Source organism: Leucopleurus acutus, assembly GCF_964270905.1.
Source record: "Leucopleurus acutus genome assembly, chromosome: 10".
NCBI lineage: Eukaryota > Metazoa > Chordata > Mammalia > Artiodactyla > Delphinidae > Leucopleurus > Leucopleurus acutus.
In genome coordinates, this window is record NC_139153.1 from 6,434,079 (window position 1) to 6,461,868 (window position 27,790).

Sequence of the window (27,790 nt, forward strand, 5' to 3'; positions counted from 1 at the left end):
CTAAAATATTATTCGTTATTTACCTGAAATTCAGAGTTAACTGGAAATCCTGTATTTTGACACGGTGAGTCTGACAACCTTCTGGGCCTCAGAGTCCCATCCTGCAGAAGCACAGGGAGCCTAACAGACTTATTTGGAATTATCCCGTGAGGCTGGACTGCAGTCTGGGTCTTCAGACTCCTCATTTAACACCCTCTTCACTAATATACCCAAAGAATACACACAGAATACAGCGCTAAGCGCTGCCAGGAACCAATCTAGCCTGCAGTTTCCTTGTTGAGCTTTCCATAAAAATGGTTTGTTACTGCGTTTACATTGGCGAACAGGGAAGAGCTGTACAGTTGATGATGTCAAACAAGGCTCATAGAGGGATAAGGCCCTGCCCCGCCCCCCAAATGGAGAATTTTTCTCTTTGTTAAAAGACAATATCTAAATAGTCGTAAAGGAAAGAACTGGGTCTCTCCACTCTAGTGGGCAAGACGGTTGTAGGAAATATTTGGAATAACAAAGAAATCCACTTACATCTCCCGGGGCCACCACATCATTGCAGAAATAGCAGCCAAGTTTGTAGCCAGGGATGTTGGCAAAAAGTGATGGGCCCAGGAGGTCGGCAGGTGCCACAGGGTGGCTGGGACACAAGTCCCCGGCTCCCTGCTGCTTAGGCTTCTTCAGGCCATGTCTCATAACAACAAATGTGTCAAATCCCAAGGCAGCATTGATGACCAGCTGTGAGTTTCAAGGAATAAAAGGCTAGAGTTAAGAGACACATATTTTAAGCCATGGCTAACTTCATACTTGGTCCACTTAAAAAATTTATTTTATTAGTGTTTGCAATAAATGTTTGCATATGACTATAATTAGATTCTAGAAGCTAATGTTGGTAAAAGTTACCCAAGACTGAGGGCTTATTAGATGCAAAAGACTTGACAAGTGATTAACATAAATTATCTCATTTGGTTTCATTTAAAATTCCCAGCAAACATTTCCTATTTACAGATGAGGATACTGAAAGTCAGAGAGGTTACTTCTATAGCTTGCCCAAGGTCACTTAGCTGGTAAAAGGTAGGTGTATAAAACTGTCTCGATAGTTCTCAAACCCATTCTTTCCAGCATTATGCTGTCCTCTGTCATTTCTACAGAGATATTTTTTCATAATAGCTTTATTGAGATATAATTCACATACCATATAATTCACCCTCCACATAGGATTTTTTTTGAATATTTTCTTTCTTTTTTAAAATTTATTTATTTATTTTTGGCTGCATTGGGTCCTGGTTGCTGCGCGCAGGTTTTCTCTAGTTGCGGCGAGCGGGGGCCACTCCTCGCTGTTGTGCGCGGGCCTCTCATTGCGGTGGCCTCCCCCGCTGCGGAGCACGGGCTCCAGGCGTGCGGGCTTCAGTAGTTGTGGCTTGCGGGTTCTTCAGCACAGGCTCAGTAGTTGTGGCGCACGGGCTTCATTGCTCCGCGGCATGTGGGATCCTCCCAGACCAGGGCTCGAACCCGTGTCCCCTGCATCGGCAGGAGGATTCCCAACCACTGAGCCACCAGCAAAGCCCCCCACATAGGTCTTTGAGGACAATTTTTTTCATTGATACTGTAAGAACGTCTCTTAGTTGTAATTTAACTTATTCTCCCAAATTTATGGTTAGACAGAAAGTTGGAAAAAATCAAGGAAAACCATACCAGAAAACAAAAATCACTCACAATCTCACAGCTCAAACAATTATCATTAATAGTTTGAAGTATTTCCCTGTTATTTTCTCTCTCTCTCTCCCATTCCCTTCCTCCCTTTCTCCCTTCTTCTTGCCACCCTTTGATAAACGTAGATATCTTTACATATATAAAGAGTTGATAAAAAGTATATATACAATATTATATCTTGCTTATTTAACATAATGTGGTATTTTCCATGTTATTAAAATTCTTTGAAGACATAACCATGAACGGCTGCACACTATTCCGTCACACATATGTACCGCGATTTATTGGGTTGACCAAAAGGTTCGTTCGGTTTTTTCCGTAAGATGACTCTAGTAGCAGTTAGTTGTCTTTAACGTCATTAGAAACAATTTTGTTAGATTGTATGTGACAGCTGTCATATCAGCATGTGTTTAAAAAAAGACATCAAAATTAGTGAATTTTTGTGTAGCCATTTTAATATTGAAGATGAAAGAAAAAAGCAACATTTTCGTCATATTATGCTTTGTTATTTCAAGAAAGGTAAAAATGCAATCGAAATGCAAAAAAAAAGATTTATGCAGTGCATGGAGAAGGTGCTGTGACTGATCAAATGTGTCAAAGGTGGTTTGAGAAGTTTTGTGCTGGAGATTTCTTGCTGGACACTGCTCCACGGTCAGGTAAACCAGTTGAAGTTGACAGTGATCAAATTGAGACATTAATTGAGAACAGTCAATGTTATAACACGCGGGAGACAGCCAACATACTCAAAATATCCAAATCAAGTGTTGAAAGTCATTTGCACCAGCTTGGTTATGTGAATTGCTTTGATGTTTGGGTTCCACGTAAGTTACGCAAAAAAAACCTTCTTGACTGTATTTCCACATGTGATTCTCTACTTAAACGTAATGAAAACGTTCCGTTTTTAAAACAAATTGTGACAGGCAATGAAAAGTGGATACTGTCCAATAATGTGGAAAGGAAGAGACTATGGGGCAAGCGAAATGAACCACCACCAACCACACCAAAGGCCAATCTTCGTCCAGAGAAGGTGATGTTGTGTATATGGCGGGATTGGAAGGGAGTTCTCTATTATGAGCTCCTTCTGGAAAATCAAACGATTAATTCCAACAAGTACTGCTCCCAGTTAGACCAACTGAAAGCAGCACTCAACGAAAAGAATCTGGAATTAGTCATCAGAAAACACATAATCTTCCATCAGGATAACTCAAGACTGCATGTTTCTTTGATGACCAGGCAAAAACTGTCACAGCTTGTCTGGGAAGTTCTGATTCATCCGCCATATTCACCAGACATTGACCTTCGGAATTCCATTTATTTAGGTCTTTACAAAATTCTCTTAATGGAAAATTTCAATTCCCTGGAAGACTGTAAAAGGCACCTGGAACAGTTCTTTGCTCAAAAAGATAAAAAGTTTTGGGAAGATGGAATTATGAAGTTGCCTGAAAAATGGCAGAAGGTAGTGGAACAAAAGGGTGAATATGTTGTTCAATAAAGTTCTTGGTGAAAATGAAAAATGTGTCTTTTATTTTTACTTAAAACTGAAGGCACTTTTTGGCCAACCCAGTGTTTAAACATTCAGTTCTTTCGGCCCTTGAAGTTGTCACTGACCCAACAGTAGTGAATGAGACAAAATCTTTGCCCTCTTGGAGTTTACATTCTATTGTAAGTAGAGTGTCCCTTCCAGTAAAGGACCTCACAGGGTGGTTATGAAAATTAAACAGTAAAGGGTAACAATTATGCTGGATGATGGTGCATAAGGCAGAGACAGTCTCTGGAGGAAGCCCTCTTGTACCAGGTCACTAGGCCACACAAAGCACCTTCTGCTCTGGAGGGGGCAGCTTGGGGACACTTCCCCCTGGGGAGATGATGCATTAAGTCACCACCAGAGGACCCACACTCTACCTTTCTCTTGCTCGCGGCGATGACGGCGGGCAGCCATCGGCTCTCCCGGGTGTCCATCAGCAGGAACACGACATCATGGCCTTCGACGAGCTGCTCTAGCCGCTCCACATCCCTGCGGGCCTGCTCCAGGGTGACGCTGGAGAAGTTCACTGGGTGTCCCGGCATGGGGATGCTCATGTTGAACCCTCTGGCATTCTGGGGAAACACCAGAGAGAGGGGGGTCTGAAGCAAAGGGACAGGCGGGATCTCAGAGCCCGCATCTCCCGGTCGCCGCAAGTGTGCACGCATGGTCGCTTACAGCCTGAAATCTCTCCATCATGACCACTCTGCCTTAGCCTTCTGCTGCCTGTGCCCCCAACCCTCTTCACCTCTTCAACCTAGACCACACTTTCCTGTCACCCAGGGTCCCTGAAGCTGGACAGAGCAGCAAACAGAGACACAAGGATCCTAGTTCCAAAGTGGGTGAGGGGCACTTCCCGTGTGAGAAAAGGTGAACACTGGAGAAAACTGTGTACCTTTGGCTCTTTCCTACAATCTGAGGCCAAGAAACTTCACCAAAATGCCCTCTGCCTGCCCAAGTCCCTCCATCCAGCCAGGCTGTCTCTCCCCACTTATTCCCAAGCTGCCCTCCCCTCCACTTCCTTACGGCAGAATACCTCCAAATGGGATGTCAGAACAAAAATAATTTAATAAATTCTTATAAGATTAGAATGGCTGCTAGTCTTGCCTTAATCTTCTTAGGAGTATATGCATTAAAAACAAACAAAACCCTCAAAACCGAAAAACTCTACTTGCTGACTTGAACTAGAAAACTGACTTAGGAGTGTACAGATATTTGTTTGGGGGGTGGTAGTGAAGCTTCATTTCCTGTCCAAAAGCAGAAGCTGCCCAGCAACCTGGGTTCTCTTTGAGTGTGGGGACTCAGGATTTCTCATGGGGGCTTTAGAACAGCTCTGTAATTTACCTTTTGTCCCCTGCTGGCTCCACAATGTCTTGGCAGATGAATTGTGAGTCACAAAGGAGTGCCAATGGGCTAAAAAATGTCTGCATGCAATAAATTGGGACAAACATTTCTTTCTGAGACCACAGTCTTTCACTACATATTGTTCAGTGTCTGAAGAGTCATTTTATATAATCTACCCAGGTGCAGAACTTTTAGGTGCATAATGGTAGGAGAGCTAGTCTATCAGTTACTCTTCAGGGTTGAAAGCAGATGTCCAGAGCTGGGTTTTAAAGCCCCTAGTGTGGCTCTACAATCCTACATTTTATTGCTTTACCTTTGGGAGAAAAAAAAATGGTGACCTCAAATAGTTATTTGATTTATTAAAGGTCAGGTTTTTTTCCTATTCAATTAATTCAACCCCAGGATTAGGCATGGTATTTGCAGCCGAGCAGTTCTTTTCATGTCTTCTTCACTTAGGACTAGCCTTCTGTCCATGGCCTGGTGTAAGGAGGGTGACGAGTAAATATTTGTTGAATGAAAATATCAACAATATTGATTGTTGAACACTAAGTTGAACACACAAAGAAAATTACATAAGCCTGGCTAACCAATAAGTGAAACAGTTTCACAAGTACTTTTCACGAATTTGATGAATTACACTAGTACTTAGATGCATTCTGTGTTATCTATTATTACTTATAAGGCATGAAGGATAAAAGTATAAGAGACCTGGCTCCCAGTGGTAAGGAATGCATAATCCAATAGGTAAAATGGAGTAACATGATGTAGGTGCTGAGGAAGAGGCTTGATCCTGGCAGGCTGATGTTTTCAAGAAAAGGTGAACTTGATCTCTAAGGCCCAGCATGACCTGGCCTTTGCTGACACAGACACCCTAGCTGTGTGTCTTTCTTGACCTCCATGCTTCAGCCAGCCTGGTCTTCTTTCAGTCCACAAAGGCAGCATGCTGCTTCCTACCTCAGGCCTCTGCACAAACAGCTCTGCCCCACCTTGGTCTAGCTAACTCCCACCCATGCTTCAGGACTTAGCTTCCTCAAGGAAGCCTGGTTTAGCTCAGGCCTACCTGTTAAACATTCTCACAGCAACTGAGCTCCTGCCTCATGCACTTGTTACAAGTGTAACCGTTTAGGAAATTAGTTTATTGACCGTGCCCCCAGCTAGACTTGAAGTTCAATGCAAGGGAGCGGGAACTTCGTCTGCCTTGTTCCCCAGACCCTAGCACACAGTAGGCCTTAAATAAATATGTGAGGAGTAAGTCATAGAATAACTGAACAAAGAAATAGGGGGAATTGCATTGGGTCATAGACCATGGCTAGGATTTGGGCAAGCAAAACTTTCAGGCAGAGCTCAGATTCAAAGCCAGGTCTGTCTGGGCCCAGAGGGGAGTTCACGGTACTCTCTGGTGATAGAATGAATTATTCTTCCTGACCGTGCACTGCCTCCCTCTAATAGAATTATATGTCCATGCCCTTTGCCATACAACTTTGCAGGACCTCCGACTAGGAAAGCAGGGTATCCTGACCAACCCCATTGACTTAGGGCCTGGCCCTGTGACTAACTCTGGCAATGGAGATGGAGGACACTGCACAGTGCCATTTCTGAGCTGAGACTTTAACATGTATAGGCATGGTAAGCCTCACCAACCCCTTTACACTTCTACCTTCCACCATAAGAAGAGTAGGACAGCTGACTGTTGCTCCTGGAGCGTAGATTTTGAAATAATGACATATAGAGTAGATTGGAACCTGACTCGAAGCCTGAGTCCAGCCTAGCCTACAGCTAAGCTATGGCTAACCTGCAGACCCATGAGCATGAAATAATGTTTATGATTGTAAGCCATTTAGATGTTGGGAGTATGTGATACGCAATACTGTCACAGCAGAAACCTAACTAAGATGCCTCCTCAATGATGGGGTGTAACTTATTCTCATCTCTTCTGGCATCCAGCACCTCACTAGGTACAGTGGGTGTTCAATCAATACTGTTGAATTAAACCCATTCCTCTGGTACACTGATGAAATGGGCAAAACAAAGTTGCTTTTAAAGCAGAGACCGTTAAAATGAATGAATCTAATGCTGAGTGACCAAACAGAGAAATTTTGAGAAAGCAGGTTTTTTATTTTTAGCCAGGGCCAAGAGTCTCTTGTGGCACTTTAAGTACAAACGGATACTTCAGAGACACCTAATCTAACCTCTGTCACATAAACTGATCAAGCATGCAAGATGCAGAATGTCTCTTGCCGGATGACCTCAAAAACACTGGCAAATTTCGAAGCAAATGAGCTGAATGACTTGCCTCATTGTTTTTAAAATAAATGATGAAAGTCAAAAATAAGAAGCAGCTGGAATAAAAAACTAAACATTAGCCAGATCTTTCTTCTGCAGACTTACATTCAATTTAATTTCATAAACCTGTACTAACTATCAAGTATTCTGGTGATGAGGAAAATAATATCCTACATCTGAGCCACCATAAATCCCTTTGGAACAAGGCAGTATCTAAAAATATTTGTACCCCAAATTCCTCAACTCAGATAATGCTTTGCAACTTATAAAACATTCTTTTCATGTGCTCTTCATTTTATTTTCATAATAATATATGGGAGTTTTGTTCTTGTAATCTGCATCTCTGAGATGAGGAAACAGAGGTTTGGCCACATGATGAGGGCCTGGTAGTAAGTGACAGATGTCTGACTCCCTTTCACCAATACCACAGGGCCTCATTCCCCAAGACTTGAACACTGAAAGATCCAGGAGAAAACCTCAGACGTTCTCAAACAGCATCAACGTACCACTCCGGGGAATATTTTCTGGAGCCGGTCTGCTGCAGCCAGGGCCTTGGGCTTACCACCCACCAGGCAATCTTCAAATTCATACAGAGGCTGCCTCACAGGGTTGGAATAGGAGATCTTGGCATTGTCCACAAATGTGATGTGTCTGACGCCCCAACCCTGCATGGAAACAGGAGATCATGGTGTGTTTCTGATGAACATTTCACAGGGTGTCTCCCTTGAAATCCCTAAAAGGGGTTTTATTTTGGAGCAGCTTGGGAACCTCAAAATACAGGGAACTCCAGAAACTGAATTGTGCAAATTCAGTTTTTGACAGTGTCAACTTCCTTTAAAAGACAAAATAATTATACACACAGTGCCTGGCTTCCTACAGTAATGAGAGTAAGAAATGTCATTGTGGGTCTGACTAATAATTCATTATTTTTGACAGTGGCACCAGAGGAAGCTTTGGGGGTGAGTCCCATAAGAACTGTCTCTGTTACTGTCTTAAAAGGATTAGCAAGAGCCACCCAATGTCCTTGCTTTCCCTGAATGAATAAGCATAAGTAACATCTCATCCTAAAATTCACTTAAAGCCTGAATTAGCTCCTCGTAAAACTGACTTATAAGTTATCTCCAATTGTATAACATCATAGAAGATTTTGTACTTTTTCTCCAAGAGGCAAAGCCCTTATTAATATTCCGGAATAGAGGGGAAAATTCTACATTCTCAGAGATAGTTTTCATGATTTCATACACTTCAATTCCATCTCCTATAAAGTCTTATAGAACCACATGATTTTAAAATTAGATAGGCTCTTTAAAATCTTTAGTTCAATTACTTTATTTTACAGATACAGAAACTGAAGCCCAGAAAAGATAAATGACTTATCTTAGGTCATAGATCTGGTTAATGGAGGGGAGGAAATGAGATCCTCAGAGTGGCAACCAAATGAAGGTGCGTACTTTCTGGGGTGAGATGGGGTATGTGTATTTCAGTAAACCATGAACAAGCACAGTGATGTAAGAGAAGCCCTGCCAGGATTGGCTGCAGAGTTAAGAGTCTGATCTCTGTCTTATTTCAATATCCTTCCATTGGGGACTTTGAAATTCAGTTAGTCTGATGAGTCCAGGGGCACAGTCAACAACAACCCAAGATTCACTGTCGGGGTGGAGGATGATAGGCCAGAATCCACTCTTTTGAAAGCATAGTTTAAGTCGGCTGCTTGTTTTGAAGCCCACTGGTAACTTTGGTCTACCCACCCAGTTTTATAAGTGACTTTCACCAGGTAAGCAAACTACCATGGAGGGGGAATAAACATATGGAATATCCAAATGTCAGTGGTGCTTGGCTTGGGGATATTTATTTCGGGAGTATTTTTGCATTTTAAAGCAATGCTGAGTGGAGAGCAAGGAAGGCAGTCTGGGAACATGCTTGGCGGTGGGAAGAAAGCCACATAAATTACAAACATGCCACAGGTTAGTCACATGCATGTGGACTCTCACACTTAACTTTCAGTTTCCTGTAATGCTACACAGTTTAAATGGCTAATCTGTAAAGATTAAAGAAAATTACAATACTCAGTGCTGGTGAGGATGGGGTGATGAAAAAACTATTTTACCGATTGAGAATGTAAACTAGTATAATTCTTCTGGAAAGCAATTTGGCAATAGGTTTCTAGAACTTTTTAAATGTTCATATCCTTTGACCTACTTCCAGCAATCTGTTTTAGGAAATGATCTTAAATACTGACAAAAATGCAATCACAAAGATGTTCTCTGTAACATAATTTAGAGTTGTAAAAAACTAGAAACAATGTTAATGTCTAACATTAGGGGAATGTCACAGTAAATCATGTTTCATCATTCAAGAAGGCATACTCTACAGCCATTAAGAAAGCTTTTAAGAAATCCTTTTTAATGACATGAGAAAGTGTTTACAATGTTAATTGGTAAAAGCAAGGGGCATTTTTATATATCAAATAAGATTTTTAAATATACATTAAACAAACACTGAAAAGAAGTGAAAATGTAGTCGAAAAATGGGTCTTCTTTTCTTGCTTTACAACTCTTATACTCTACAAATTTTCTACAATGGGACTATAATGACTTTATAATTTTTAAAATGCTAAGAAAACTTAAGTACCTAATTCTGGAAGTTAGGAAAAGAATGAAATAAATTCCACAAAAATGGAGAAGGAAGTGAATAAAGATAAAAGTAGATATTAATGAATCTGGAAGCAAAACAAAACAAAAATTATGGAATAAAGAGATCAAGGATTTAGTTCTCTGGAAAGACTGATAAAATAGACAAGCCTCTCTGGCAAGTTTGAAAAAGAGAAAACACAATTATTCAACATTAGGAATAAGGAGAGATAAAAGAGAGGATAAGGCTTCGCTGGTGGCGCAGTGGTTGAGAGTCCGCCTGCCGATGCAGGGGACACGGATTCGTGCCCCGGTTCGGGAAGATCCCACATGCCGCGGAGCGGCTGGGCCCGTGAGCCATGGCCGCTGAGCCTGTGCGTCCGGAGCCTGTGTTCTGCAACGGGAGAGGCCACAGCAGTGAGAGACCCGTGTACCGCCAAAAAAAAAAAAAAAGAGAGGATAAAGAGAAGATTTAAAAGTTGGTAAGAAGGACTTCCCTGGTGGTGCAGTGATTAAGAATCTGCCTGCCAATGCAGGGGATTTGGGTTCAAGCCCTGGTCCAGGAAGATCCCTCATGCCCTGGAGCAACTAAGCCCGTGTGCCACAACTACTGAGCCTGCACTGTAGAGCCCATGAGCCACAACTACTGAAGCCCATGCGCCTAAAGCCCATTCTCCGCAACAAGGGAAGCCACCGCAGTGAGAAGCCCGCGCACCGCAACGAAGAGTAGCTCCCACTCGCTGCAACTAGAGAAAGCCTGCACGCAGCAACAAAGACCCAACACAGCCAAAAAAGAAATAGAGAAATAAAGAAGTGCATTTTAAAAAAATGAAATAAAATAAAAGATGGTAAGAGAATACCACATGTATTTTATATCAATTAATTTTCAAATTTAGATGAAATGGATGATTTTCTAGGAAAACAACATGACTAAACTGACTCAAAAGAGGTATAAAATCTAAAAAGGTCAATGACTATAGAAACATTTGTAAAAGTTCCCAAAGATTCCCTGCCCTCACTGCCAAGAGAATTCCAAAAGGCATCAGGCCCAGATGGATTTATAACTGAATTTTGCCAAACCATCAAGGAACTGATAAGTCATACACTTAAACTGTCCTGGAGCATAGAAAAAGGCAGAAAGTTTTATTTTATAAAAGTAGTATAACTCAGCTATAAGATATACGACACCACAAAGAAAAGGAAAAAACATTACTATAAACCAACTTGACTTATGAATGCGTATGTAAAACCTAGCAATAAAACATTATCAGTTGAATCCCACAGTATATTAGAAGAATAACATACCATGAACAAATAGGGTTTTTTCCAGGAATGCTCAACATTAGAATATGATTATCTTGATAGATATATTTGATAAAGCTTAACAATCATTTCTGATGTAAACTCATAGTAAACTAGAAATAAAAATCTGCCTCCTTAATTTATAAAAGAGCATTAGCAGAAACCAGTATCACATATCAAAATTAAAGGGAAAAAAAAGAAGTTTCTCATTAAAAATCAGTAACAAAATGAGGATGCCAACTCTCACCACTCCTCAGCAAAACCATGGAGTCCTAGCCAATCCTAGAAATAGGTATAAATGTTGGTGAGGAATACTTATCAACCTAGAAAATTCTAAAGAATCAAACAAAAAACTAATATAACTAAGAAAGTTTAGAAAGATGGCCAGATAGAATATCTTTCTTATATATCCCAGTAATAGTCGACTGGAAAATTTAGTGGGAAGAACATATCTTTAAAAGAAAAAAAACAATTAAACATGTGAAAATAAACTAAATGAGGCATGTGTGAGACCTAAATAAAGAAAATGCTACAAAGATGATCTAAATAATTTAAGAGATATACAATGCTTCTGGAACTAAGGATCAATATTATAAAGATGTCAATCCTTCCCAATTTATCTATAAATTCATTGTAATTTGAGTTAAAGCTGTGAGTAATAATGCAGGAACAAACAAATGGAATGATGGAACAAGATAGAATCCAAAAAGAGACTCAGGTACATAAGGAGATTTAGTATTTGATTAAGGTGGGAAAATGATGATTTGTATTATTGAACAAATGCCATTCAATCAAATGACTATTCACTTTGTGGAAAAAAAGTTAGATATTTAACTCTCATCATAAAACAAAAATAAATTCCACATTGATAAAGATCTAAACATAAAAACAAGAGTTCTGTAAACCGTAAAGAAAAAGATTGACATATTTAATAACATCAAATTTTTAAAAACCTTTATGTGGCTAAAGATAACTTAAATTGAGAAAAATATTTGCATTATGTTACAGAAAAAAGGTTAATATCCATTAAAAAAAGAACTCCTAGTCAATATATAAGAAACACAGCCCAAAGGACATCAATAGAAGAAATAAAATTCACAAAAGAAATAAAATCAAATACTAACCCTCACTAATTAAAGAAATGCAAAGTTAAAAGCTCTGTTTTACATTCTAACACAGTAATTCTACTTCTAGGGCTTTTTTCCTAAAGAAATAATTCCACGGACATGTAAAGATATAAGCATGTTCACTTCAACAGCATCTCTAAAAGAAAAATATGCTGAAATTGATTAAATAAATTGAGGACAAGACATATAATAAAATCCTACATATACATAATATGGAATACATAGAGAACCACAATTATTGTTATATTAAGTTAAAAATAAAAACGTGCTACAGACAGTATGCTATGATCCAATTTTTGTAACTATAAATAAGTAAGAGCAAAGATGACAAATGTCTCTCTCTGCATTTGCACATGCCTACGAAAACTTCAGGGAAAGATGCTGTGTAATAATCTGTGAAGTCTGCTTAATTCTGGTAAGTGACTTGGGATGGGAGTGGAGGGAGAGTTCCTGTTTCTACCTTATAATAAAAGCATGTATTCCTTTTATACTTAAAGAGATACTGAGAAAAGAAAAAAGGGAGGGAGACAGGGAGGAAAAAGAGAAGGGAGGGAGGGAGAGAGAATAGGGGGAGTCTGGGAGAGAGAATAGGGGGAGTCTGGGAGAGAGAAGGCACTCAAGCGTAGTTGTTGCTTGGTATCCGTGGGAGACTGGTTCCAGGAGCCCCTGGGGATACCAAAATCCACAGATACTCAAGTCCCTTACATAAAATACAAGGCCCTCCATATCTTCAGATGCGAAACCCACAGGTATGGAAGGTGGACTGTATAGCGAAATAAGAAGGGAAGCCACAGCTTTAGAGGTAACATCTGACCCCCACAAACTTACCATCAATGTCCTGGCTACATTACAACCCAAGGTGCCAGCTCCGAGCAGCAGACACTTGACAGACACAACCTTGTCTAAGTCCAAAGTAGGGACCAATCTCCAACACATCAATTTGAGATTTAGATCCACTGATGACTCAGCTAACCTAGAAAATGACAGAATTATTTATTTATTTAGTCAGTCACTCATTTATGCCCCAATCTTGTCCTTTTTAGATAGAAAGTAGCTGTATGAGAAAATAAGAAACAAATACTATGGAAATTAATATCGAAGGAAAAGTAAAACAAAGCTTGAGGGTGAGCGAGGAGAGAAAGGTGACCACACAGAACACATGCCACCATTATCCTCTGCAATTGCACAGTGATGGGCCACCAATCTGATCCTGAGCTCCCAGCAGCCAAGGTGAAATGGGAAGCATGACCAGGTGTAGGAGTTACTGTGTCCAGGAATAAAAACACACCAGCCGCTTATGAGGAAAGATTTTCCTAATACTGAAAACAGAGAAATTTCTGTCTCCTCAATAAAGGGGGTACTTACATCATGCCTTCAATACAACACTGGTTTCTGTGAAATATTTCTTATAATGTCCTTCAGTGTAGGCTAATGGACAAAATCAAAGGGCAATGAATAAAGAACTAAAAGGTGGTGTGTAGGTACAGAGGTCTGAGAGTCTGAGCTTGAAGCAAGAACGAAATGTAGAATGTCTAGAGAAACGTGAATTGTGTGTCCTTCAGGATATCCATCATTAATATTAATTCTCACAACCAAACTTAAATCAAGAGGCAGCCAAGAGTGGATTAACACTCGTCGTCAGTGTGAAGGCACCCCCTGATTGAACTGGGCAATGCTCTTGGCCTGACAGAACCTGGTGTGCACCCTGGAGAAAACGGCTTCCAAAGTATACCTTTTAGGGTCCATACATTCGCTGAGGTTCACCATCCTTGGTCCCATGCCTCCTTTCTGGTTCTTTTCCCATCCAACCGCCTTGGGACAATCTTAAGGCAAATAAAACAGTAAGTTTAGGGAAGGAGGGAAAAATAAAAAGTAAGTCAAAGCAGCAAGATGGCTCACGCATCCATAAGCTTTCAGTTCACTTCTTTTTCAAGGAGGTTTGCAGGCCAGAATTTGCATCTACTTGCCTCAATTGCCTCATTTTCCTGAGCCACTAGGAATCTTGTTTAGAGACCCTCAGATCCAAGCACTGCCTTCCCACAGAAGGGCTTCAGAAAGAGCCCTGGTCTCTGGCCCGAGTTGCCTTAACTTTTGTAGTTACTGGAAGTTGCTCCAAAAAAAGAATATATCTGGAGCTGGTCTAACCCTGTGAAGGGCTTTCTACCTTAGGAAGACAAGCCAGTGTGACTGCAGCACACCTTCTGCTGAGTTCCCACCTGGACCTGGACCTCTCCGTTGAGCGCACCCCTTCCGCTCTTCATCCTTATGTTACCCTTCCACCCAGCCTCTCAGTTCCATCACTGCGCCTACCTGTCTCCAGACCTCAGTCCAAGGGACTGCTCTTCTGTTAAGCTGCCCTCTCCTTTAAGCACATCCTTAACCATTCAGACTTTCCTCTCCTCTGACTTTTCCCTTTCCCACTGACCTCTTTTAACCTCTGCATTGGGTGCCTCTGTAACTCCAATTCCAGCTGTTCTCAAAATCTGCTCCACGCAAAGCTCTGAGAGGATAAAGACTCCATGGCTGACGGGCTTGGGAAATGCTTCTGTACACCTACCTGTGTTCTCCCTCTGCCCCACCACCACCCAAACCTGGAACGTCACATCGCACATGAGGGAGATAAAGCTCCGAGAAACCTGCAGTAAAGGAGCCACTTTGTCTGATTTGGCTTTGAGCTTCCCAGTCTTACCTGGCTCTCCATTATCTCCCTCAACAAGTAACACCAATTAAAATCTCACAGGACACATTCAGGGTAATGCTGCTCTATTCCACTGTTGCAAAATCCTCTTAAAAATCTCAACTACTTTGCAGAATACTTCTGCTACCTCCTCACCTTAATGGAAACCTGTCTTCCTTGGTGGAAACCCAGCTTCCTTGGTGGAAACCTGTCTTCCTTGGTGGAAACCCGGCTTCCTTGGTGGAAACCTGGCTTCCTTGGTGGAAACCTGGCTTCCCTGGTGGAAACCTGGCTTCCCTGGTGGAAACCTGGCCTTGTAAATCCTGCTAATGGGGGCCACCCAGTCTTACACTCCCCACACCTTGGGACCTCAGTTGCTCTCCCTTCCTCACTGAATTCCCAAAATTCACAATAAAGCCTCAACTCCTTAGCAGGGAATTCACTCAGCCACGTACCCTTCCAGCATCACCTCCAATATCTGCTTGAAGTAACAGTCTCCGAAGGAACAGAAGCTCCTTGACTTAAGGTTAAGAGATACAGGACTATGGCAGGAATTTTACATTTGTCTCTAATTGTACACTGGTTTTCTTTGGACATTCGCCTACTTTTATATTTCTATCAACACCTCTATTTTCCTTTCCTTGGGAACTTTTTAGCTTTCAACCTTTGTTTCTTAACATAATACTGCCCAATATAACTATGGGACCTAGAGGTGTTGATTTGCTTTACACAATTTTTTATTTCTGGGACAGGATGACCAATGGGAAACAAGGGGGTCGGTTATCTTCAATAGCTACTTGGCTGAGGGTATCTTTCCCAGCAAGGAGCCGAAAAACAAATGACCCTTCCTGTTTTAACTCAGGTGCTCTGGTGCGGTCCTTTTTTACATCACAAAAAATTAAAACTGAAATAATAGATTTGAGTTCTTAAAGAGGATAAGAACTCCAAAATCATTTTTCTGGGGGAAAAAAAGAGTTCAAACCAGTTACTAACTCATATTTTGTTTGATTTTCTTACTATTCTCATGTTAAATTTAAAAAGGCTTCTCTAACACATGCACAGAAATTTGACAAGAAATTCAGAAACACAGTCTAGTACTATAATTAATAACTCCAGCCTCAGCTTTCTCCTGTTACAGATAAGAAATTATAAGACAAACACAAAATGTCATTGCAAATTAAAACATCTCTGTACTCAAGATGTTACAGACATTTTAAGAAAATTAGATGTACTTTAAACTTACTGATAATTAAAAAAAATACTATAGGTGACCATAATATTTAGTCTATCATATCTGCTTCCATATTAGACATACCCCAAATTAATGAGAAAGTATTTTTTAGGGGAAAGTGAGGCCCTGTCTTCCCCTAGCTGGACAAAGAGGAGGAGCACAGCAAGGACAGCAAGTGAAAGGAGGTCTCTCCCACCCTCAGCAGTGTCTGCGGCTTCCCTCAGCCGGCTGCTCGAACACTCTGTATCAGCAAAGCAGAGTGAGCTTGCCTGCACCACCAAGAGCAGAAGACACAGGATATTCAAAACTGCATTTCTTATAACACTGTCATTGCAACTATGGGATGTCTTAGAAATATTAAAAGACACTACCATACGAATATGTTCAGTTCACATTATGATACAGAATAACTTTACAAAGTTCTAGTTATTAAAAGGTTTTATTTACAGCTAAGAGGGAAAACATTAATTTACGTGAAAAAAGAGGAACATCTGCCTTTCTTAAACTAAATAATCTACACTCAATATCAAGTGTTAAGAGTTGACAGCACTACAGCGCTACAGAAAACCTCTTTTTCGAATAGAATTGCACAGTGTTTCCTGGGTTTGCCAGCTTCACCAAGCATCAGTAATATATCACTGGGAGCAGGGAGTAAGAGTAATTCAGTGACTTTATCTTAAAACATGGAAAGAAAAGTGCCTCCCCCAAAAGGTGGTTGGCAGGATTAAGTGAGGGACGTGTGGAAATAGCTGGTGGCCTGCCAGGTGGAGACCAGGCCGCATTACTGGTTAGTTCATACTCACCTCATTCCCCTGGAGCTACCTTTCAGTGGCGGCTTAATGAAACATCACATGGAAGCTATTTTAGAATGTGCCAGAAGAGGGTGCTAAATCAAATGTATTAAATATCTAAAGGCGGCAGAGAGGCGGTAGATATTTTAAGGCTCTAAACTAACAAGTAAACAGCTTCCTCTTTTGCCTGATGAAGCAGAGATTTTAACACCCCTCACCCCCAAAACACACACTCACATTAAGGCACATGATCCACGGATTAAAGAAAGCAGTGTTCCTTGGAACAATGCAGGTGCTGTATGGAGCAAATTAAACCATGTAGGTATGTACAAGTACTCTGGACAGCACGTAAGACATAGAAATCTGAGGGATCATCTTGGAAAGGGTTCTCGGCTTTGGGTAAGATAGGAAATTACCATAAATTATCACTTATTAAGCAACTATAATATGCCACCATTGTGTCTGTCTTTTACACAGGAGTCAGATTCCTCATGGGGTACTCCATGAGGTGGGTATTATTACCTTTATTTTACTCCAATTTGGGTATGCTATTCTGTCTTTGTGATGTGTACATAAATATAAATATATAAATAAATGCATGTATGTATATCTACACACACACACACACACACACACACACACACACACACACACACATCTATATATATAACATTATCTGTGAGCCCAAGTTTCCTACCTTATGGAACAGGGAGAATAGCTGACGCCTACCACACAGGATCAGATGAGGAATATTAAACGTGGAAGGAGAAATGGCACTTTTGCTGACTGGCTTACTATACGGAGAATAAGATCACACACAACTTTTTGTAACAAATAAATATGTAGGTGCATTAATACTTCATTCTTCCTGTAAGAAGGGTAAGGAATAAAGACTTTATGTTAAGCAAAAACAAAAAATAGAGGGAAAAAGAATTCTCAGGACTGAAAAAACTGCCTGGAGGAAATATCCTGAGGACAATCTCTGCCTTTGTTCCTGTCTGAATAGCAGAGCATGCTCTCTGTTCCAGGGAAGAGTTCCTAGGGGCAAAGAGGTAGGAGCTGTACTTTTTTCTACCTCCATTGCCATTGTGAAGGGATGAAAGAAAAGTTAAACCTAATTTGGTTTCTGGTAAATGCTAAGTATATGCATTCTCAAAGACCGGCAAGTTACCTGGGCTAAATGCCATTTCTGGAAGCTTCACTTCGAAGATGATGCTGTGGGTGACGTCTCTCATCCCCTGCAGAGTGCGGTCCCGGAAGCAGAGGACTTCAACAGACTGGAAACTGCTACTCCTGACGTCGGGCCCAGATTTTTTTATTTTTTATTTTTTTTAAGGAAGGAAAAGAAAGAGCTCACGTAAGAGCTTCGGCAAACCCAGGTGGAGAGGATTCAATTCATTGTAATTATGCCTCCCTGACACCCTCGGGGGGTGACCTTAACCTCTGAGAGATTCTGAACATATCCACGCAGGCTTCCTTTGTCCAAGTGTTTAGAGGCTGAGCGCTGAACTGACTATGATTTCTTTTTAGGTGAGTTTTTATATAACAATTTCACATTGCACATAAATACTTCTGACAAATGAATCTTAAATGCAGAAAAAAATTAAAAAGCTCACAAGATATTAAAAAGAAACTCCAAGACAAGCATGGGCTCCTCTGGTCCCCCTTCTCCCACCTGAACGTACAGTCTACGAGACGGCAGCTCGGGCAGTGGTGAGGAAGCCCACAGCTCTACAGACTCACCACCAGGACAAGCAAGTATAACACTCTCCCTCTGCGGATGATCTGTAATCTAGCTATCTTTAGTGAACACTGTTATTTAAGTAAAGCAGACACAGAGGTAAATATCCAAATCCTAAATATAACGGAGCTTGTCTCATGCCTCCTCCCAGTCAATAACCAGCCCCTTCAAAAGTAACTCCTGCTCCAACTTCGAAGTCCAGACATGGGTTTTGCCTGTTTTGACCTTTACATACATGGAACCAGGGAGCACGTATTGTCTCAGGTCCAGCCTCTTTCACTCAACATTATGTTTTTTAAATTCATCCATGTTGATATGTGTATCAGCAGTTCATTCAGATTCACTACAGCATCGCATTCCATTGCAGTGAATATCCTATTTATCGTCCATTTCATTGTTCGAGGACATCTGCGTTATTCCCAGTGTGTGGGCATTAAGAATAATGCTGCTATAAACGTTCCTGTATATGTTGTGCTTGCATCTGAGTATGCATTTCTGTGCTTTACATACCCGAGAGGGAAACTGCTGAGCTATAGAGATTTTTAACTTTGGTGGATACTGACAAACAGTTTTCCAGCAGTGTTTGAGGGTTCCAATTCATCCACATCTTTGACTTGGTATTCTCATCTTTTTAAACTCATTCTGGTGAGTATCTCATTATCTGGTGAGTATGCAGTAGTAGTTCATAATGGTATCTTATTATCTTTATTAATGAGTAGTATCTAGTTATACTTTATTTCCTTGATGATTAATGATGTTGAGCATCTTTTCAAATGTATATTACCCTCTGTTTTATTTAGTCTAAGGTTGGGAAAAAGGGCAGATGGTAGCAACAGGAAAATCCTATCTGAAGGTGACTCAGATAGCTGAAGGGAGGGCTAGAGGATTTCAGGATGGGGACCTCCAGCTGTTGGCCCTGCCCTACTCTAAAATATCTTTAGGGCTGTATGGTCGGAGTCTGAAGCTCCATAACAGACCTGCTTAGAGGCTCACCACTGATAGAAACTGGATCATGACTGACTTATTGATTTATTATCTGGTTTCTATGCCAGCAGTGAAAAAAATCCATTTGGGAAAACAGAAATATAGATATAGTTAGGCACAATGTCAAAAACATATAGACACAGACAGACAGACAGACAGACACACACACACAAACACACACACACACACACACACACACACACACACACACGTAAATACCATCTGTGGGCTGCTAGGACCAAAAAATTCCTCAAAGGCCATCCAGGGTACTGGGCTAAGTTACAGGGATCATATACACCAACAGTTATCTGTGAACAGAAAAGACTTTGTGAGTGAGGCAAGTATCATGTCAGATTCACAACACAAATACTGCTAATCCCTCCTCTTTCCTATTTATGCTCTTTTGCAGAAGCATCAACAATTAGACACTTGGTGAAGGGTTAGAGGGAAGAGAAGAAAGCCAAAGGACCTCACGCCAGACAAGAGAACTTCTTGATGGCAGGGGCTGTCAAATTCTTCTCTGCACCCCCCTATGCCTCACATTGGGCCTGGAAGAGAGTAGGAACTAGATACATTCTAGTTCCTAGAAGGAACTAGAAAGGAAGGAAGAAAGGAAGGAAGGAAGAAAGAAGGAAGGAAGAAAGACTGAAAGGAGAACCAGGAGGGAGGAAGGGCAGTCAATTGTCAGGGAGGGAGGAAGGGCAGTCAATTGTCAGGGCTCACACGGAGAAAATCCTCGCACAAAGAGACATCATCTGCGAAAACTGCTGATTTTCATGTAATGAGAAGAGACATCATCTGCGAAAACTCCTGATTTTCATGTAATGAGAAAATCAAAGAAGGGTCACTACCATTGTAAATCCATAGTGAGACCAAATTAAAAAGCCGGATGGATGCCTTTGACATTGCTAACATATTATTTCCTCTCATTCCTCCCTCCTCCAGCTCCCCCAACCCTGATTTCCAACTGGAAAACCCAACTGAACTTCAAACACCATGTCTTCAGTGAAGACTGCCCCTGGTGGAGGTTGTCACCCTGTCCTCTCTGCTTCCATAGCCCTCTGTACGTTATACATAACATCTTTCACTTTTTCTGTCTCCTTCCTCTCAAAAGACAATGAGATCTTGATTTCTAAATACCATTCTCCCGCAAAAGGAATCAGGGCTCCATGGCTACGTGGCTAATTCTAGGGCTGCAGCAAGGAAAATACAAGATGAGCCTGAAGCACCTTCCACAGCAGAAAGTAAGGAAGTGCTCAATAAGCAGAAGGACGGGGGCATGTCAAGTGGGCACCCGAGACACCTGAAGAGCTCTCAATGGCCAAGGCTGGGACAATCTGATCAACAAAATAAATAACGTGGTATTGGATTATAACTGATATAAATGATGAGTCCATACTGATATAAATGGTGAGATAAATAAATACGAAGGCGAAGGGACAAATCCTCCTTACAGAAGATTTCCAAACAACATATGTAGATACCTCCCCCTCCAGGAGTAGAGCTGAATCGTTCTCCTCCTTGAGTGTGGGCTCGACTTAGTGACTCACTCCCAAAGGAAAAAAATAGTAGTTTTGCAGTGGAGAAAGCTGGCAAATTCTACCTTAAACAAGTGATCAAGTTTAACACCATCAGGGATGCCATGTGAGTATCAGGTAGCTTGGATATAATGATGACAAGGGCACTTCACCTTAGTGGTATTCTTTCCAAAAATAACCCCATCTAATATAACCCATCTAATCATAAGTAAACATCACACGAACCCAAATTAAGAGGCATTAGACCAAAATAACTGAACCAGTACTCTTCAAAACTGTCAAGGTCAAGGTCACTAAAAACAACAAAAGTCTGAGGAACTGCTGCAGACCAGAGCTGATGAAGGAGACATGACAAGAGAATGCATCTGGGATTCTCCTGGGTGAGAAGGTGAGAGCATGGTCTAAGAGACATGTTCCTATGAGAAGCAAGAGAGCTCTGAGAATGAGGCCTCTAGCCTAGCGCTCCCTCTGAATGAAAATGCTGTCTCCCTGGATGTCTTCTGGTCCAGCTGGCCACCGCCACCACGTGGGGCACCTTTTTATTTTGTTCCCCTCTATCGACTGTGACAGAGGGCATCTGCCAGGCATACTACATGATTAGGTAATCACTACTTCAACTTCACATTTAAAAAAATTCACCGAAGGCATTTACCTCTCTGTTATCCAGCAGAGAAGAGAAGAGAAGAGAATGGCCTGATGCAGTGAAAAAAGCACTGGCTGGAGCACCAGCGGGCATGCGTTCTAATCCTGCAGCTAACTGATTTTAAGACCTTGAGGAAGGTCTTCCCTCACCTGTAAAGTGAAGCAGTAAAATAATTTTATCCCAAAGGATTCCTTCTAGCTCCAGAATTATAGAGCTTTATAGACCATTAAAGAGAAAAAAAATCCTGTCTAGCTTACAAAACAACACAGTCTCTATTAAGGCTCAATCTTACCAGGTGGCTAAAGGCTCTTCAAGTTTTATTTGGGAAGAACCCAGATAGTATGAATCCAGGAAATGCCATTCATATAGAGACACTGAGTTTCAGTTTTCAAGTACGACTCCATAAACCGAGGCTCTTATCAAATGTCCTGTCACTTACTCGAATTTGACCTTCAGCAATTTACTTCACCTCTCTATGCCTTAATTTTCTCATCTAGAGGGTAACTCTCACCTGCACTTGCTCCCAGAGACTGGGAGCAAGATAAGCGCTCAACAAATGGTAACTGTAACAACAATATAAATAAACTCTATTGTGGTAGATTCACTGATGTCTTTGTTCAGTTCAGTCTATCACCCTTACACAGTTACCTACCTTCAGTTTCAAGGTTATCTTTTCTTAACCAGCAGAGAAAAAGGAGGCTAAGTTCTAGTTTATCAAATATTCTCTGGCTCTAGGTTTTACCATCTGCAATTGTAGAGTTGGGACAAAGTGATGTTTAAATTATATAAATTAGAATGTTACTTTAGATACAAGTGGATGCCTAATTTCAAAGAATGAGCATATTTCTGACACTAAATACAAAGGCAATGAGGCAGGAAGGTAATAAGAAAAAGAAATCTTTTTCGAGAAGACCAGGAATAAATTTCTTAGAGCAACCTGACCTAAAATGAGCTACAGAGAAGGAATGAACCACTGAAGAGAAATTTATCACTTACTGGTAAAGGGAGGTCAGCTTGAAAATGCCTTAAAGTAACTCTCCTACCCACATGAGGCATGCATGAGTATGCATCCGGACTGGAAAATGACAGAATCCATTTGACACTAGGCTGAATACCATTTAATTTTCCTTTGATGATTCAAAAGTGACTCCAAAATCTTCAACTGCTTTAGGAACCAAATCCGGAACCTCAATCATTGTAGGAATTAGTCCACACAAGGCTGGGTAAGCCAGTTTAACTATATGGGTAAACAGATTTTTTAAATGGCAGTCAGAAATAACCATTGGCTAGGAGATCTGGATTCTAGAACTGGCTTTGCCACAAATTCATTGTGTGAACTTGGGCAAATCTCTTCCTTTTACAATACATCAGCAGAAAGAAACAAAATGTCATTGCAAAAAAACGCTTTGTTTAGAAGGTTTATGAAATAAACACTCTTTTCTCCTTGGCTGAGGGCATACAATTCATTGAAGTTGTTCAGTAATGATCTGGCTGCAATCCACCCAGCAATTTGCTGAAAAAGTACAAAATGAGAAAGAAAAGAGGGCAAAATTGTCAACTTGAGTGTGTGGAGAAATTTCCACATTGATGCAAAAAAACATGCTTATCTGACAAATGGCTGTCTACTACCCAAACACTCAATATAACGGGAAATGCACAAGGGAGATTATGTGTCTTAAAAGCATAGGGGAAAAGTTCAGATATCTAATGCACGGCGATGTCACAGATGGCTGCCATGATGCCGAGATCACTAAGAGAAGAAAGAGCCCCGCTAACAGCAGACCAGTTATTGCTCCTTTGTTATTTATTGCTCTTGTCCAAAGATTTTACAGCCCTAGAATGAAAGGCTAATGTTGTCAAAATTACAAAACATTTCCCAAACATTTAATCTTCAATAATTGCTCCAGGGCTTCCCTGGTGGTGCAGTGGTTGAGAATCTGCCTGCTAATGCAGGGGACACAGGTTCAAGCCCTGGTCTGGGAGGATCCCACATGCCGTGGAGCAACTAGGCCCGTGAGCCACAACTACTGAGCCCGCACATCTGGAGCCTGTGCTCCGCAACAAGAGAGGCCGCGATAGTGAGAGGCCTGTGCACCATGATGAAGAGTGGCCCCCGCTCGCCGCAACTAGAGAAACCCCTCGCACAGAAACGAAGACCCAACACAGCAAAAATAAATTAATTAATTAATTAATAAACTCCTACCCCCAACGTCTTCTTTAAAAAAATAATAATAATAATTGCTCTGAAGAAAGAAGTAAAACTCAATCAAGCAAGCTTTCCTTGAGGATTGGCAACGGGATAGTGACAGGGGCTGTTTCAGCGTAACCACCAGAACTGCTGCAACAGTGCGGTGGCCCCGTGACTCATAGTGGAGTCATTTCTTTGAGGGAAAGCAGAACTTAAACAAGGCCCATTTTCAGCCAATCGAATGTGTGGCAATGTACAGAACGTTCAATGCAGCAGGAGAAAAAGTCGGCAGCTTGTGGCCACAGTTACTGCCAGCAGTGGTGCTGGAGGGGCCCCAAGGCTTGGGAGAGCCGACTGGTCCAATCTCTCCCCAACTCCGCAGCCTGTGACTTCACACTGGGAGCCCGAAATGGGCCACGGTGGGAGAGGTGAGGTCACGGAAGTAAGCAGACACTACAAAATCAGGGTACCCTCGTCGCCAAGAGCCTGCTGTCAAACATTTACCAGCACACGACCGATTACAAACCTTAAAATGTTCAAACTCTTAACCCAGTAATTCCACATCTGAAATTTTTCCTAAGGAAATAAATAATTCAAAATATAAGGGGAGGGGAGTATGGGATTTCATGCACAAAGAAGCTCCTAAAAGTGAAGAATTATGAGAAACCTAAATGTCAAAAACTTGGTAAATACATTATCATACAAATTTATTAAAAAGGATGTTAATGTTGAGTTTCATATTATGCTAAAATACTAAAATAAAACAGAATATAGTAGAATCTTAGCCTTTAGAAAAATGCACATAAGATTAGAAGGAAATACACAAAATGTTTACTTAAAAAAATTCCAAAAACTTAATGGAAGAGCTTTGTGAGATTTTAACAACAGAAAGATACAGCTGGACATAAAAATAATGAATGGAACCACACCAAGTGCAGCTCATTTACCTGCCAGTATTCTCGAAGTGGGCACACAGCACCGTCCAGACTCTATGTGATGAGCTATTCGTGACTCCTAAATCACTCAACTGGGTCTCAACTAGCATATTTCAAAAGACAGAACAGGATAGAAAACAGAGTGCATAGCCCCTAGCAAAGTATTATTTTATGAAAGTTTTGCTTCGGTTTTCTATGCGTCTGTATATACATCTAAAGACACACATAAATATGATTACTGAATCATAATGTAACAGGTATTTTTAACTACAAGTAACAGTCAAAGGACTTTGGCATTGAGCGATCCCCTAGCGATCACCTTTAACAACCGTTAAGTCATCCAAGAAATGAGAAGAAACCAACCAAAGATGCACTTGCTACTCAGCTTTACTTAAAGAAAGCATCATTAGTGAACTGGTCAAACCTTCCTGGATGCTCCGAGGCCTTCTGAAAATTTCCAGAAGGGCTTCTCCTGCAGGCAGGCCATGCCTAATTTCTCCAGGTTTCTGTTAAAACCAAAAAGGCAAGAAAGTGTGCCTCTCTTTGGTAAAGGCAAAGTTGGCTGCATGACTCAGGACCCCAAAATTCCATCTATATAGAATAGCGGGAGATGGAGGTCAGTCCACAGAAAATCATTTTCCTTTGAGAATGAAAGGTGACAAATGTATTCTAAGAAAATACAATGAGAAATATTATAACATGTGAGTAAAACCTAACAAAGCCTGTTTATATCCATCATCTCTTAATTCTCACAACCACCTTATGAGGAAGAGGGGGAGGAAACTGAGACTCAGAGGTCACAGCCCACGAGGTCGCAGGTGAACCCAACATCTGGCCTTCCTACGCTGTCATGTCGTGCTGTGAGCTACTGAGAAAAACGTGGATGCTCTTTTTCCCGCTGTGGGAAGCATTCTGACTATAGGAGGTAAGATAATTCACATGTGAAGGGGCCGCCATTCCCCAGCCTCATTTCCATTCTCCTTACCTATAAAATGAGAACGATACTACTCACTCTGCAGGGTGTTGGAAGGATTACTGATACCACGTGTGAGTGACCAGCTCTGTGCTGGACACACAGTCAGAACTCAGAACGTGGTAACAGCAGCCGCTGCTGACTGAGTGGACAGTGCGCCCTCTTCAGGGACAGGCACCCGCTCCCTCCCAGCGAGCTGGGGCTCTGGACCTGAACAGGCAGTACCTCCAGATGCAAAGGTCCCAGCTCTGGCTGGGAACAGAGATGGGCCACCCACCTCCAGATCTCAGCAATCCCACAGCCTTCTCTCCCCACCAGGGCAGGCTAACTCCTGTCCTTCCCTTCAGGTTTCTCTAAGTCAGGGACCCAGAGAGGATCCAGGAACGCGTTTCAGTGTTCTGTGGATCCCCTGACGTTAGATATTAGATGCTTATTTTTTGGTGGGCAAGGATGATTGCTTCCACCAAATTCTCAGAGGATATACGTTTGACCATCATCCCTTCCTCAAATTAAGAATTACTGCTCTAAATTACCCACAGCAGATCACACACCTCCCCCATACTCTGTCTCCTGTCAGACCACCAAGCACGTCTACGACTCATACTACATATTGACTTTAGGTGCATAGACAATTTGGAAACACCTTCATAAGCAACACAGCCTGAATCAGAAGACCATATGAAACAGAACACTTATAATGAGCCCTATTAGGAGTAACCTACCGCTTGCTGAAGGCCTCCTATGTAAGGGGCACTGACCCAGGTATTTCACATATGTGAGCTCCAACCCTCACAACTCATACACTCACGCCCTCAGTCCCCCTTTGTATTTACACACCAGACATGATACCATGGGATGTAGATGCAATGGTGAAAAATCAGACAGGATACCTGCCCTCATGGAGCTTACGCTGACATGGGAGAAGAAAATCAAAGGCCACTCAAGAAAATGTACACTACCATTGTGCTAAATATTACAAAGAGGAGCCACACAGCACTATGAGAACCCATCATGGGCAGCATAAACCTCTTTACAGTGGTCAGGGAGGGATTCCCCAAGGAATCATGAGTAAGTTTCAATCTGAAGAAAGAGTGAACACTTCACTGGGCAAAGGGGAGGTGTGGAGGTGGGGAGAGAAGAGGCAGAAGAGAAAGGAGACAGGAGTTCTGGGCAAAAGGCACGTGCAAAAGCCCTGCAGCAGGAGGGCACCCAGCACCTCTGAGGGGAGCACAGAAGGACTTGGGGCTGGATCCACACAGGGGCCAGGCCACGCAGAGTCCTGTGCGCCACGGGAAGGAATGAGGTGTCTATTCTTAGAGCACGGGAGAGAAGGCATTGCTATGCTTCATTCTGAGAGTGACACGATCAGATTTGCTTTTCAGAGGACTGCCTGGGGTGATATGGGGATGGACTGGGGGGAGGCCTAAGCAGCACAAGGAGCCCCATTAGGAGGAGCTGCAGGAAAGCAGACAAAAGACCATGAAGCTCAGATCGGGTGGTGGCAGAAGAAGCGCAAAGGCGGCAGACCGACAGAAGTTTAGGACACGGAATCTATGGGCACGGAGGTGGCAAAAGACGGAGGGGTGCCTAGCAAGCCGCCCAGATTCCTGGCTCTCGGGGCCGGACGCATGACGGCGTCATCAAGACAGCGGTGCCCAGAAGAGGGCCAGACTTGGGCGAAGATCATGATTCAGCTTGGAGATACTGAATTCGAGGAGCTGGAGAAGGCAGCAGGGGGCTGGATACCGCAGTCCGGGGGTCCAGAGGAGGCTCAGGCTGGAGAATGTGGCCACTAGGGTCGTGGGCACCAGACTCCCCCAGAAGAGAAAACAAACTGAAAAGAGAGAAACCTGGAGGGATTCCAACAGTTCTCCAGCTTATCCGTGAGGACAGCAGGGCTCACAGAGGAACAGTGGCTTCTCGGGAGTCAAAGTCCTGGTAAGAGGAGGCAGGAAATAATACATGAAGCCAGAGCACAACTGCAGGGGCTCACACTGAACACAATGCCTATTTGTGGAAGAACAGGATAAAAAATCTCAAAGAAACTTCATGACTCAAGGAACACGAAAGATCAACTGGAATTATGTGAAAGCAAGTGAACAAGATCCATGCCATAAAGGCCGGAGTGACCTCAAGTGAAGTGATACGTAGGTTTCACAGAAATCATTTCTTCAGTGCTC

At 41.9% G+C, this 27,790-nt stretch overlaps 1 protein-coding gene across 3 annotated transcripts in view; it reads right to left on the reverse strand.

Moving 5' to 3' along the window:
- ATG7 (autophagy related 7) overlaps positions 1-27,790 on the reverse strand; it is a gene marked incomplete at its 5' end in the record, with an annotated part of 227,864 nt that overhangs the window by 174,741 nt on the left and 25,333 nt on the right. For 2 of the 3 annotated variants that reach the window (XM_082848856.1, XM_082848857.1), the window contains 7 exons: positions 523-726; positions 3,604-3,798; positions 7,357-7,515; positions 12,738-12,882; positions 13,642-13,732; positions 17,780-17,901; positions 19,553-19,641. In XM_082848856.1, coding sequence (XP_082704982.1) covers positions 523-726; positions 3,604-3,798; positions 7,357-7,515; positions 12,738-12,882; positions 13,642-13,732; positions 17,780-17,901; positions 19,553-19,641 — 1,005 coding nt within the window. Of the gene's footprint in view, positions 1-522; positions 727-3,603; positions 3,799-7,356; positions 7,516-12,737; positions 12,883-13,641; positions 13,733-17,305; positions 17,321-17,779; positions 17,902-19,552; positions 19,642-27,790 lie in introns of those variants that run through there. The other variant, XM_082848858.1, reaches the window with a different exon arrangement.